This window comes from Carettochelys insculpta, chromosome 24 (assembly GCF_033958435.1).
Source record: "Carettochelys insculpta isolate YL-2023 chromosome 24, ASM3395843v1, whole genome shotgun sequence".
Lineage (NCBI taxonomy): Eukaryota > Metazoa > Chordata > Testudines > Carettochelyidae > Carettochelys > Carettochelys insculpta.
The window spans coordinates 2,019,225-2,033,258 of record NC_134160.1 but is presented as its reverse complement, the minus strand read 5'-3'; the positions used below and the strand labels follow the sequence as shown (position 1 = coordinate 2,033,258).

General features: G+C 49.2%; 1 protein-coding gene across 1 annotated transcript in view; it reads right to left on the bottom strand.

Moving 5' to 3' along the window:
* Positions 1–14,034, bottom strand: part of GRIK3 (glutamate ionotropic receptor kainate type subunit 3) — a 225,250-nt gene that overhangs the window by 24,413 nt on the left and 186,803 nt on the right. The window contains exon 11 of the mRNA XM_074976648.1: positions 7,617–7,840. Coding sequence (XP_074832749.1) covers positions 7,617–7,840 — 224 coding nt within the window. The remainder of the gene's footprint in view (positions 1–7,616; positions 7,841–14,034) is intronic.

Below are 14,034 nucleotides of genomic sequence, written 5' to 3'. Positions count from 1 at the left end.
GAAAAAATTGTACTGACATCAAAGTCAGCTTTAAAAACTGCCCCTTTCTTTAATGGCTTGGGCTCACGTTTGCCAATGGTTTAAACTGAGAGTACATAAAATACCTATTGACTAAAGCCAAAGTTCAAGCATTAGATAAAAACTTTCTCTGCTGCCAACTGACAGAATATAAAACAGAAGAGGAATTGGGAAGATCAAATGAGCCCAATAAGATGACTTGCTGAAAAACTTCAAGGTTTCTGAGTGAGACCCTAGCAGCGCTGCTCAAATTACAGAGAAATATTCAGGAGATTGCAAAGCACAGGCAGTGACTTCAGTGCCTGGAAAGGCACACTGGGCCATTAAAGCAAGGGAGACATAATGAAGGGTTCTTTCAGTCCTTCTTGCTGGGGCCATAATAAACAGAGGCTGCTAAGGATTCATTTCCTACTCCCTCCCCATGGCCCCCGACTGAGGAACAGGTTTCAAGTGAAATGGTTCAGGAGAAAATACAATTATTTTGGTCTCTCTATGCAGGGAGAGTTGGCGAGTATTTCAAAGGTGGCGTAAGCAGAACAGCCAGGACCTATCACAAAGTACTTTGATGCTAAATTGCATGTCCTGAGAAGTCTCTCATGGACGGCATGGCCCTTGTCAGGATTCAAATATTTAAAAACCTCTCTGCCTTTTCCCCTGATTAGTAGTAATTTGGGGATTGTGTGACTAAGAGCAGCAGGTGGCGATTTGAAGGAAACCTCCAGCCACACTGCTGTCTTGGATTTTTGTATGAGTTTCATCAGACAAATTACCTCCATGAAGCTGTTCCGTCTCTCTAATGTTTATGGCTCTTTGGGGAGCCGGGGGGGGCTAGAGGCAGTAGCCCCATCAAGAAGCAGGAAAGACTGATTAAAAGGGGTGATGGATCACCAAATATGTCACCTCCCTCTAGGCTGTCCAGGAGTTGGTTTTAAGTGTCATTGACCTATGATGATAGTGTCGACAGAGGCCCCTGCTGCCTAGTTTGGGAGGCCAGGGTCTTAGAATGACAGGGGTAACTCTTTTGTCTGCATTCTTCTCTCAAGAACAGAAATTCCAGAGGCTTTGCAGGGGCCAGGAGCAGGAATTTTTCCCATTATATATAGAAACCATAAATAAATCCAGCCTTTTTGCCGTGATATCTCTCACTCTTCATGCGGATACAACTATTAGCACACTGGATGCTAGAAATGCCTTAAAAGGGCACCAGAGCAAAGGAAAATGGTGGAAGCAGAATCTATTGGCTAGAAAGAAAAGGAATGAAGGAAACTGCCAGTGCAATGGGATTTATAAAGAATTGCATCCTGTAAGCATTCGGAGAGGAAAAAATCCATATTACATTGTAGACATCGTGAGGTGACTCAGGCTTTGGGTTTTGCTGCAAATCTGAACAATTTTCAGTACAAAGGAGATTGAAGGAGACTGGATGGAAAGCTGGGAACAGCAAATGATAAATGACAAGGAGGAAATGAGTACTAGCTCATCCCAGCACTCTGGTTTGGGGTGTCATATGAGAACCAGGCTTCAGACTTTTCCGGGGCTAAGACCCTCAGCTGGAGGAGGAATGGACACACTGACATGGCACAGCCAGACTCATTGGAGATTTCAAGGTGCTTTGGTATAATCAGGTCGACAGGCTCATTCTGGCCTGGATCCGCAGTGCACCAGGAAGTGCAGTTGAGCATCCAGAATGTCCCCTTTGGAATCACCAGGCAGCGTTTTCAGAAGGGTCTGATTGCAGTGTAATTGTGAATGCCTGTTGTGCCTCGGAGCGCAGTGACAGACGTGTGACATCCATCGAAGCCATACAGAGACTTTTCTGCAAATGAAGCAGCACGGATTGGCCCTGTCCTAGTTAACTCCAGACATGAGGCTTCTGATCCTTGCCCTTCAGCGGCACACGTGGTGGTAACATTAGCACAGTAGGCAATGACGGGATGAGAGGAATAATACGAACAGTAGCTAGGGTTCTTTCAGGTGTGAGTTTGGTTCTGCTGGCAGCCCATGCCTGCAAGCACTCAGCCCTGGAGTGTTATATATATGGAGCTACACATCTCGCAGAGCTGGAAGGGACCTTGGGAGGTCATCGAGTCCAGCCCCCTGCCCTCTTAGCAGGACCAAGCAACATTCTTGACATTTTTTTTTTCAATATATTTGCCCCAGCCCCTAAATGGCCCCCTCAATGACTGAACTCACATCGCTGCACTTAGCAGGCCAATGCTCAAACCACTGTTCTTGAGGGCTGTTGTAGAGCTTTGCAAAGGGCATACAAGCCATTTCACCCACCGCATAGCCTGCCCCACCCACACCTGCGCTTTCCAGTCACTCAGCCCCATTAGCACTCTGCAGCCACCCTGCCCTAAGGTCCTGCTGCACACAGTCCCTGCAGTCCTCCCCAGCAGCACCGTGCAGATGCCAGTAGCTGATTTTAGCTCACAGCAGGGTAGCTGCAAATGGGGTTTGCTCTCCAGCTTGCTCTTTCAGCAGGAGGCCCCCCCAGGCCAGTCTGGCCAAGACCTTCAGAAGAAATTATTCGGCAATGGGAAGTTTGCCCAAGGAAGGAAGGCAGGAGTCAAAGCTGCTCTTTCCCTACATTTGTCAAAGAGGCAGGAGAAAACCCAGGAGGTAATGCTGCTAGCCCCTTCCATTCCAGGAGCCAAGACTGTGTCCCACACGGTGCTAGCATTAGACAGCTCTTGCTCTTGGTATTTACATGGTCCTCTACTGCGGGGTGCCACACCAGGAAAGCAAGCCTGCTCCAGACCTCAAAGTGGAGCCCCAGAGAGAAGGCAGCTCTACAGATCCCTCCCTCCACGCCTCCTCCTGGTACTCTGGCCACAAGCCCAAGCAGATCAGAGCATTCTGACCCTTTCCTATCACTAAGGGGCAGAAAATGAGAGAGCTCCCCCCACGGAGTGCAGGTACACGTGAGGCAGCCAAAATCCCCCATCAGGCTGGGGAACAATTCCCCCTCTAGGGGCAAGCAAGAGCCAGTGCATGTCCCTGGGCAAAGAGCTCTCCACACTTTATTTTGCCTGGGAGTCCACTCAGCCTGATGCTGAGTGCGTAGGCATATGCCCCTGTGGATGTGCACTGGGGTTGGCAGAGCCATCCCTTGTACAATACACCAGTTGGCCCAGGGTAAGGATAATTTTTCATCTCCTCTTTGTTAAGGTCAGTTCCCTAATGTCATGCCACCTGTGGGGGAGCTGGCAATTCATTTCCAGTTTCCTTTGTGCCTTTTATTGCTATCCATTGAAAAGGTTTTTCTATTTTAGGTTTAATCAATACATTTTAAAATGCTTTGAAAGGAAAAGCAGGATGAGCTTCAGGGATTTTTTTTGGTCCCCACTGTGAAGCAGGAAAAGTAAACTCATAAATCTAAAAATGTATTAGAATTCTAATTTCAAACCACACAAGAAATCAAACACAGTCATTATGTCAAGTGAGTCCATCTAGCAACGTTCCGCATTGTTAGCAGAGACAGAGAGCAGAGATAATGCTATTACTCATCACAGCAACTACTTCGCTAATCATAATTAGCCTGTGTTCATCTTCCCAGATGAACATCTCATTCCCTGCTAAATGTCTGGTAGCTTCTCTCTATGGCACCGTAGAAGTGCGAAGGGTGTGATCCTGTGCCCAGTGTGATCAATGGCAAAACACCCAGTGGTATCAGGAGGTCGGGGACAGAGCTGCCAGGGAAGAATCCTGCAGGTCTCTAGCACATTTTCTGTAGCTCTTCAGCTGTGTCAGCGAGAGCGGTGAAGCTTCCAGATCCCCATAGCTAAAGGCTGAAACGCTTTGGTCTAATTCAAGTCTTTGGGCTCCATGTTAGGTGTATATTAGTGAAAACGAAAGGCTGCGGTGACATGACTGAATAGTTGCTGCTGGTCATACACTGTGAAGCTGTAAAAGCAGTGAAGGTAATTCAGCCACTGGTGTTCTCTCTGGCGCTCCCTTCATAGCTCCTCCTACAGTATTGAAGGGAAAATATTCCCAGAAATGAACGTCTGGTGTCTTGTGTTGCTGTGTGCTATGTGCAATAATCTCTGTGGTACAAGTGACACACAGGGATCCTCATCCTCCCATACTGGGCAGCGAGCTATGGGATGAAATTCACCAGCTGTCTGTTACTTCTCTAATAGGGATTGGCTCATAACATCGCCCTGGGATCTGGACACAAATATCGTGCCTGGATCCATGTCTGCATTGGAAATTGTTTAGGTACGACCAAGGGTGTTATGTAAATGTACAACCATTGTCATTGTTGATCTTGTGGCAAGATTCCTATTGAAGTCAACTGTGGCTCAACCTTTGGCATCACCGAAGGACACAGAAAATACTGAGTGCTGGTCCCCCCACCACTGCTACTGACTTGTTGCATGACCATGGACATGTCTAGAAAATGGCATTCAATTTTCATGAAAAAAGTGACTCTCACCCCCACCCTAAAAATAAATTTTGAATTTCATTGTTTTTTTCAAACCAGCTCTGCTTGTTGCCTCATCTGCAGGCTGGGGATAGTGATATGGATCATTACTGCCCTTTGTTATTTGTATTGCAGTAGCGTGAGGAGTCTCGGTCACAGACTAGCACCCCAGCGCTGTACGAACACCCCATCTCTTTCCAACAGAGCTGTTGTTAATGTCTGCAGAATGACAGGAAGCTGGGAAGGGTTAGATACATTCTAAATATGGTCACTTGCTAGAGCTTCATTGTGAGGGCTGGTAAGCAAAGAGTTATCGCTGCCAGTGCCAACCTTTAACTCACCCGCCAAACGCCCTGGGACTAGTTACATCTTTTCATTTCTGTGGAGTTACATCTGATTTACATTAATGTCAGAAGAATCAGCTGCTTCCTCAGCCCTGATGTTCCGGAGAGAACAAATACTCTGCCAGAAAAGCAGCATTTACTTTGACAACTGCTATATGTGTAATTAGGGTGTTACACGCTAAGCCCAGGTAATTGTTCCTAAACGCTGCTGAGAACCCAGGAGGGCAGCTAGCAGCAGCAGTGCTGTAACATTGGGGTTAATGGATTCTGGGTACTGCAGTTTGATAATTAATCTCCACTTTGAGTATGTGGCTGAAATGGCAGTGGAATAAAAGTGGGCTGCTCTTTGAAGGATGCTTTCAGGAAAACGCTCTTCCTAGGAAGCAACTGGACACCAAAGCCTGCCCAGAGAGCTGGAGCAGTCCAGGGTGCTGGAGACTGTGCGAGGTGATTTCTCAAGGCACGAATGGCAGCGATGCCTAACTCGCAGTGGGAATTGGGCACCTGCCTGCTATTTGTGCCTCTGGCAAAGCCCGTCTCAGGCTGATCCGTAGCACACAGATGGTCAATGGCTTGCACAGGAAATGTAGCCCAACAAGATAACATCAGGAGCCACTCGAGGGACTGGGAAAAACCCCACAGCAAACTCCAGCTGCATTGCACCAGGCAGAGTGGCACTTCAAAGGCAGAGCCACAATGGAGCCGTCTGCTCTGCACGATCCCAATTTATGAGCTTTGAAATGATAAACAGCCAAGCGTGGCCATAATAGCTCATTTATGTGCTGCATTAAGCACCCCGAGGACCCCTTCAGACAACCAAAACAAGGCTGTCTCCGTGTCCCATAAATATGGATGAGTGGCAGGCAAAATGGAAGCAAAGCCATTACGAAGCGGCTCAATTAAGGAGACTAATCAAAAGGAGAGGGAGGGCTAATGGGGACTAGAGCTTCCAAGAGAGACCTTCCTGGTGCATGGAGGGCCCACCAGCTGACGTGTGGCCCATCGTTCAATGGGAGGGACGTGGCTGCTTCGCCTGTGCACATTTGGAAGTGGCCCCAGACTGTGCATCTCATCAAACAAAGCCTGTATTGAATTAATAACGCATGCAAATGTCGCTGCTTTTAAAAGCAGGAGTGGATTTTAAGCATGACAATTAGCGGCATGTTACTTTTGTAAACAGGCACGTCAGAGCCATAGCAACAGGCTTCCCATGGCTCTGCGTTCGAGGTGGTTTGGGGGTTTGCTCGCAGAGGGTGCAGAGAGAGGAGGTGAAAGTGCTCAGGGCTATGGTGCGATTGGGGCCCCAGGAGAGTGGAACTGTTGGTGGACGTGAATGAAAAAGGCACTTCAGTAATGAGCAGCAGAGAGGAGATCAATCCTGTGCTCCCAGGATGCTCCACCACAACAAGAGCATGTTCAATGAACCGGAAAAGCAACAGGCTTTACGGGGCCAAAAGGGGAAAAAAGCCCAAACCACAGAACTGGCCTGGGGAACTCACAGCGTATCACTGCAGCCAAGCAGTTAACCTGATTCGAAAGAGGCTTGTGCATGAGAACACCCACAGCTGTTTTCAGTCAGGTAAAACAGAACTGGACAGGCTGTAACTCGATCTCTAATGAGGGCCGGGGAAAGGAGCAGAACATGCTTCAGCAACGGTGAGCTAACCCAGCACATGCACGGCACAGTTTCTGGCACTTGCCCCGGAAGCAGCCAGCGCCGGCAGTCTGCCGATTCCCGCGGTCCCTGGCTATTCCATTTCGAAAAGCACCACCCACGGCTGGGCACCAGACAGCAATACTGCAATGTGCACCGCAGGACACCAGGATGAAGAAAGCCCATCGTAACCTCATCGCATGGTCAGCCCTACAGCTGATCAGAGACGTCACTGTGTCATAACAAACCGGAGTCTTGCCCCAGTGCTCAGGAATAACTGACCCTACCAGCGCACAGAGAAGTAATCAGCCACCCTTGCGGTTAAGAAGCCTGACTTGGCTTAGTGAGTGACCCTGCCATAAATAACTAAAACCCAGGCCCCAAACACCAGCCGTGATTATAATTTCACTTGCAGAATAAACTGCAGCTGCAATGGTGTGAGATCAGAATCAGGTCCTAAGGAGCAACCCAACAGTACCCTAATAAACAGTGAGGGGCAACCCAGTGGGCTGCAAGAGGGGCCCTCCTTCATTGCAGGGGGCCACAAGATTGTTGTCACCAAGACAGTCTCCCGAGAGAGGGTAGTTTTGCTCACTGAGCTGGCGTATGTAGAATTTGGGGTGTGTGGCAAGTGAACCGGAGCGGTGCTTTGATTGGCTGCAGAGGGAGCACACGGCTCTCATAGGCAATGCGGTGTGCAGTCAGCACAGACCTCACTTCACATGCTCTGGCTTTACGTGCGGGTCTCTAGTACCACTGGTAGGGAGAACCAGAAAACTCGGACAGCCCTGTTCATGGGCAGCAGCAAACGAAATGTTTCACGGGCCACACGGAGAACCCCAACGGGCCACATGTGGCCTTTGGGCTGCTGGTAGCCCACCATACTGTCCCTGACTGAGGACCAGCCCTACAATAGTGAAGAGTGCATGACTTACCCTGCAGTAAGGAAAGGAAAGGAAAAGAAAGAGTACAAGCAGTCTGACGCCGAGGAGTGACCCTACAATAACCGACCAGCCTGTCCTTGTGCAATGGGGGAAAGTAACTGAATGAGGGAAAGCACAGGCTGAATGTGCAGGCTTCTGGTGGTGGGGTTCCGAACTGAGCCGAGGGTCTGGTGGAATGGCAGCAGGCATGGTGGTGGTCTGGAGCCGTGCACTGGCGTGCCCCTTACCTGGCTATGACAAACAGCACACAGCTGACCCCCAAGTAGGCGAGCAGAATGTACATCCAAATGTCGGGAGACAAAGGGTTGAGGAAGGAAAACACACTGGGATTGGTCCCGTTGGGCTTCCGGTACAGAATGCTGACCCCCAGTGTCATGAAAGGCTTGGAGAAGTCTATCGCTTTCTCCCGGACGTGGGTGATGGTGAGAGGAGCAACGGCCAGATCAGCTTTCTGTGCGGCAACACAGAGGGAGAGAGAGAGAGAGAGAAGCCATTAGAAACTGAGACACTTCCACCCCCATCTATGCACGCTGCTTCCTCTGACAGGCCGCCCTCGGGGAGCCTGACTGGCACTCAGGGCAGGGAAGAAGCTACCGAACGCAGACAGCAGCAGCACGCATTTGGCACTTAACATGGACTGCCATGTGTGCTGGCCCCCAGCCCCCAGCAGAAGACACTGTGAGGGAGCAATCTGGGTCCCAGCTGGGAGGGGGGTCTGATCGAGTGCCACAGGAATCGTTTACACCAGCTGTGCATAAGGCCCAAGGGTTACAGAGTTCTGGAGGCATCACCACACCTCGCGGGGTCCCGCACCCACCCGGCTCAGTTCCACATCCTATGACGGGATTCGGTCAAATCATCAGAACTCAATGCACAGGCAGCAAAGGGCTCAGCGTTCATGGCATGTCCAGGTTTGCCTGGTGATGAGGGGCAGAGACGGAAGGTAAAGGGGGAGAGATGGAAAAAAGCACATAAATATAAGTGGCAGGAGGCGATGCTCTTTCCCTGGCCTATGTACACACAACTCATTAGATTATTACTACTCATTTGTATAACAGTAGCATCTAGAGGCCCTGGCTGGAACAAGAGCAAGAGGTACTTCCTCCAGGACTGTGCAATATAAACAGACACAGTTTGGAGGGGAAACTAAGGCAAAGAGTACCCAAGTTGTCAGTGGAAGAGACCAGGTATCCCCACTCCCAGACTCTCACCACACAGCTCTTCTGTTAGGGTTGTTTGAGTTCTCAGCATGTGTTACCTGGAGGCCAGAACCTCAAGCTTGCTAGATCCTGTCACACAGTGTGGGGGTCACCAGGCCCTGCGTCCCATCTGCAGTCAGATGTGACGCTCACTAGGCAGGGAGAGTAGACGGGTTATGAGGCAACAGGGATACAGTGTAGAACGGACTTGTCAGCACAGAAACCAGAAGCCATCAGCACCATCCATCCTGGGGAGAGGAGCCCCAGAGGGGTCCCTGAGCCAGGGCCCTGGCCCCCTTCCTCCCTCCCCAGCCAGATGAGACTGCCCCACTCAACTTCTCAGTTCCAATTCAGACCAGCCCGGCCCCTCCTCCCGCCTTGTCCTGTTTCTCCAGGGAAGAAAGAGGTCACCTGGCTGCCTAGGTTACAAATGGCCATGGAGGCACATCCATGTGAAAAGTCATCAAAGTCACCAAAACTCCCCTCACCAACTATGCACCGATGCTCTGCCCAGGGAAACTGAGGCTCCCACCTTGGGTTGCTACAGGACAGTAAGAAATACATGCAACCGAACCAGGGGATAAAATTCTCACCCACCCCACTAGACCAGAGCTCCACAATCAAGCAACCCCAGGCAGGCCCCATGCCCCAGGGAGTGTGACCATGCACCACGTTGGGCACTTTCCAATCCCACTGCAGTTGCCAAAGGCAAAATTGTAATCTTGGCTCCTCAGGGCACCTCAGCACCAAGATTTTCCTCCTCCTTGTCCTCTGGGAGTTTGCTACTGCTGGAGCAAGAAGAGAAATCTGCACCCAGTGCATCGGTTCGTCCTTGCCTGCTTGCTGGGTGTGTGTCTGTCAGTCCGGGGTCCACATCTGGCCTGTTTCTCACACCAGTGCCCATGGAGGCCCTGCAGTCATCATCATCACTAAGAATTGCCATGGCAACAGAAGCTTTCTGATGCCCTCAGGGCACCTGGGTCTGTCAGAGCCCAGCACTTGGCGAGGCAAGTGGCTTGTGGGGAGAGATGTATCTTCGAGGCAGCTTCAGATTATCCTGCTTCTCTGAGTCTCAGCAAGGCTGGGGGAAGGCCTTCCTTTTGATCATTCAGTTTGCTCCCTCCATCCCCCATGCCTGCTTCACGACCTCTTTCTTCAGGCCCTTTGTTTGCCCCCAGTGGGAAGCGCTGCTTGTAGGCAAGGTCTAGACTCCCATTCATATGGCGCTGTGGGGAGAGGTACTGCTGCTCAGATGCCCCATTGGTCCCGCACAGCTACTGTCTTCCTCCTCGCTGGGTGTAGGCAGGGCTGGGACGATCACAGGATGGCTCATTCTGGCTTCCCTGAGCAGGAGCCCCTGTGAGCCTGCATGTAGGGAGCATGCGGAGGCAGCACTTACGCTGGATCCCCCGAGTTTAAGGTCTCCTCGGCAGTCTAGCTAGGGCTGAAATGCTTCCTCAGAGGGTATCTTCACCTCAAGGCCAAGCTGTCCAGTGACTCCCCTTCGGCCAGGGGTGACCATTCCCTTGGGCCCCAGAGCAGCTTGCTTGCTTCTGGGACATCAGTCCCAGCCTGTCCCACCCCGCGATCCCTTGTGCTCTCCACCGGTTCTCCTGTCATTAGCCATTGTCTGTAGCCCCTCGTTGCATGCAGGTACTTTATTTTGGCTGCAAGCATTGCCACGAGTCTTCATCCTGTTGAGCGAATCCAGTGGCTCAGACCTGCCTCAGGCTTAGGGACAGTTCTGATCCACTGGTTGAGAACGCTGTATAAATTCATTCCCAAGTCACACCTGGATGGCCCTGGTACAATTCATGACCTGCAAGGTGGTGAGTTCAGATGGGCAGCGCATGGGCAGGCAAAATTTGGTCCATCATGTTCAATAATTACTGCCCTAGCTTTGCTGCATAGCTGTTCCATAGATCCTAGTGTATATAAATACCTTGCTTTCCAGCGGGTGATGTTCTGTTCCATGGGGCTTTGACTCAGCTGTGATCTGTCCAGGAATGAGTCTGCATTTTAATAGACTTCGTTACAGAGCCAGAGATACTGTATTTTAACATGTCCTAACAGCCTCCTGCAGCTGAACACTTAAAAACCAGAGATTTCAGCCTGCTGCAAATGTCATCCCACACAGAAGGCATATTTTTTGGCCTTCATTTCAATGTGGCATTGAGTATAGAATGTCACAGAGGGATGCCATCCTAGAAATTAAGTGGCAAGAAGTAATATTCGAGCAGCATGCGGTAGAGTGTTCATTTTCTTTCCCCACAGTCAATTTCATGATGAACCTTCATAGGCTCCCTGCATAGGAAACCTCGGAGAGGCAAAGAAGGAGCAGAGCTCTGGGATGCTGGTGGGCATGTCCCAGTGCTGAGTGTGAATGAAGGAAGGGAGACTTTGTACTACGGTTTGGCTCCTCACATCTTATTGCGAACACCTCCTGAGCCCCATGTCATATCCAAAGTCTCCTCTATTTTTTTTCCATACATGGAAATAAATAAATGTTGTAATGTGCCCCGAGGTAGATGTGCACCACCAATGGAAACACATGTTGCTGGCTACGGGTGGCAGTAGGCACTCTGATAATCAGCTGGGTGGCTGCCCAAGTGCTCAGCTTACAGGGAACAGTGGTCATACCTCTTCTGCTGGCTTGCTGCATGCGGGGGGGCGGGGGTGGATTTTCACCCTACTTAGCCATGTGGGAATATATAGTTTCAATAGCTAGACAGGCTGGTTTCACTGAAAGATAAAGTCGTAGCCTTTTCTGTGGCTCTGTTCGGGGTAATGAGCGTAATTCCTTGTGCATTCAGAGTTCAAGCAGACACATGGATGACAAACATAAATAAACACAGGTGAGCCAGCTGGCTGAGTGGCAGCTAGGGACAAACAAAACAGTAATCAAATACAAACCAGCCCCGAAGCACAAACCAAACAGAAACAGCACCTTTGTCCTGGCTCCAAAGCACTCCCTGTTGGCTTGTTTTCAGTGTTGTCCAACTCCGTTTCCTGATTTTTGACTTGAAGCAGAAATACCAAGATGCTACACAAAAGGCTGTTCCTGCAATGTCCCTGGCTTGTCTTAGGCTGCAAGCTTCGGGGAAAGGGGGCCTCTCTTGATGTATGTACAGCACCTAACACAATGGGGGCCCAGAAAGCCTTTAAGCACAACTGTGATGCACAGAATGAGAAGACCCATAAGGGGTTCAGGTGCATAAATGACTAATAACATAGCAACCCTAATTGCAGGGAGGGATATCGCAGTGGTTAGAGCATTGCTCTTGTTAAACCCAACGTTGCAAGCCCAAACCTTGGGGGGCCTTTCAAAGGTCTGGGGCAGGTTATATCTAAAAAAAAAATCTGACAGGGATGGTGATAGATCCTGCTGTGAGTGCAGGGGACTGGACCTGATGACCGCTTGAGGTTCCTTCCAGTTCTATGATATAGGTATAGCTCCATGTTTCATTTGTTTTTAGCTGTAGTCTGTGGCAAACTGTCCAGCATGAGGCCCAAAAGCTATTCCGAGGCTGAGCTAAATTCCAGACCTGCTGTGGTTTGTCTGTCATGGCTTCCGTTTTCTTTGGGCTCCTTTCGGTCTCAGCCACAAAAAGATGGTGAAGTTTGAAATCTTTGTCCATCTGCCCCAAACCAGCAAATTCTACCCACTACTGAAACAGGGCTTGAACTCTGGGTCTAGCAGTTTACGCAAAACCGTTGCTATGTTAACAACCCCAATCCCCCAGAGAGGTAAATATGTCATGGGCCCAAGATACAGACTCATTCTTTTCCGGCTCTAGTCTCTAGAGGTTCTCAGACCACACTCATCACCCTAGTATCCAAGTGACTTCTCCTACTGCATCAAGCAACGTGACTCACATCTATCTGGAGCACATGGAAGCTGTGCCAATGAGTCACTTTCACCCGATTGTGAGGAAGCCCATCCTCTGAAAGTCAGTTTATTTTCCTGGACCTGTGGGGTGGTCATTTGGAAGAGCTGAAAGCCGTGTTTTTGTCCAAGTATAGAGTGTAATTTCTCCAACTCTTCCACAGCAGGAGATCCCTGGCAGACCTCACAAAAAATCCAAAGTTCGGACAACTAATTTTCCAGTCATGTGAAAAACTTGCTACAGCCCATGTGACCCATGTCATTTTGACACATTCTTTGTACTCCATTAGCACCATTCCTTGATTCAGGCTGGCATTGCTTGGATTGTTGCTTCTTTTCCCTGTCAGAAGGAGTAAGACAGCACCTATGTGCATCCTTAAAGCCACTCCCACGCGTAGCTTTGCTGGCTGGTTTTAAAGGACAGCCCAGCAAGGAATGGGGGCTTGGCAACAAGAAATGCACTCAGCAAGTTTAAGCCTGGCAGGTGGAAACTGCAAAACATTCCACTGCCCTGGTTGAGTAATTAACAGCATTTCAATGCACCAGACAGCACAATCCTGGAGGCATCTATGTCATGTGCAAACTGAGCACGTACACTGCTGTGAAACCCACAAATGGGAAACACCTCTGTTCTTGGGGAGGGAACATTTTCTACCCTCCCCAGCTGTACTTTTTCTGCCCAATTACACGTGCATCAGCTACAATAGACCACTGGGAAACATATAAGATAGTCTTACAAAGGCCATCACCAATCAACAGGTGGCTTGATTTCTAGGTATGTTAGCTAGTGTCTCACTTGACTTCTGTCTTGTTCAATGTCACTCACATAACATGTGCTTAACACACAGCTAAGATAACCCTATTTTATTTTTTGCCCACGTTTTGATTTTAGAAGTGATGAAACTGTATTAACCATTGTGGCAGCTTACCTAAGAATGCTGCGGTTTCACCAGTAGTTCAATTCTTGAAGTCAGTTAGGATGTCTAGGTCTGCCTGATTTTGCGGGAAAAAGCAGACATCACAGGGGTAAATCTGTGGTCTGTGTTATCAGGAATTCAAAATAGTAATTCCTTCTGGCCTTAAAAAATATAGGAACATTTCCCTTTGAATGGGGCTCCCTTATGATCCCCTGAAAGAGTTATATTGAAATTATCAGGTCCCAGCTCCAAACCACAGTGGAGCTAGGACCAGAATTTTTTAATATGGGCAAAATGACTTATTTCCCCCAACACTGATATAAGCAATGGTCAAGGTGTTCCAAAATATGTCAGCCCAAAGCCAACCACCAACATGGAAATGCCAGCAGGTTATGCTAATAAAGATAATGCAGAACTGAACTTTGATAGCCCTTTATATCAATGCAGATGTTATGGAAGGTGGCATTTAATGAAGGATTTGCTGGCAAAGAAGATGTAAGGCAAAAACTAGCAGCGGTGAAGATTGGCGCGTTCTAACATTACAAACCAGAAAGCCTTGCACTCATCCCTAGAATTTTACACCGCTAAATAGCAAAAAAGGTTTTCCATTCCAGCCACAGGATTATTGCAAGAGCCCACTGCA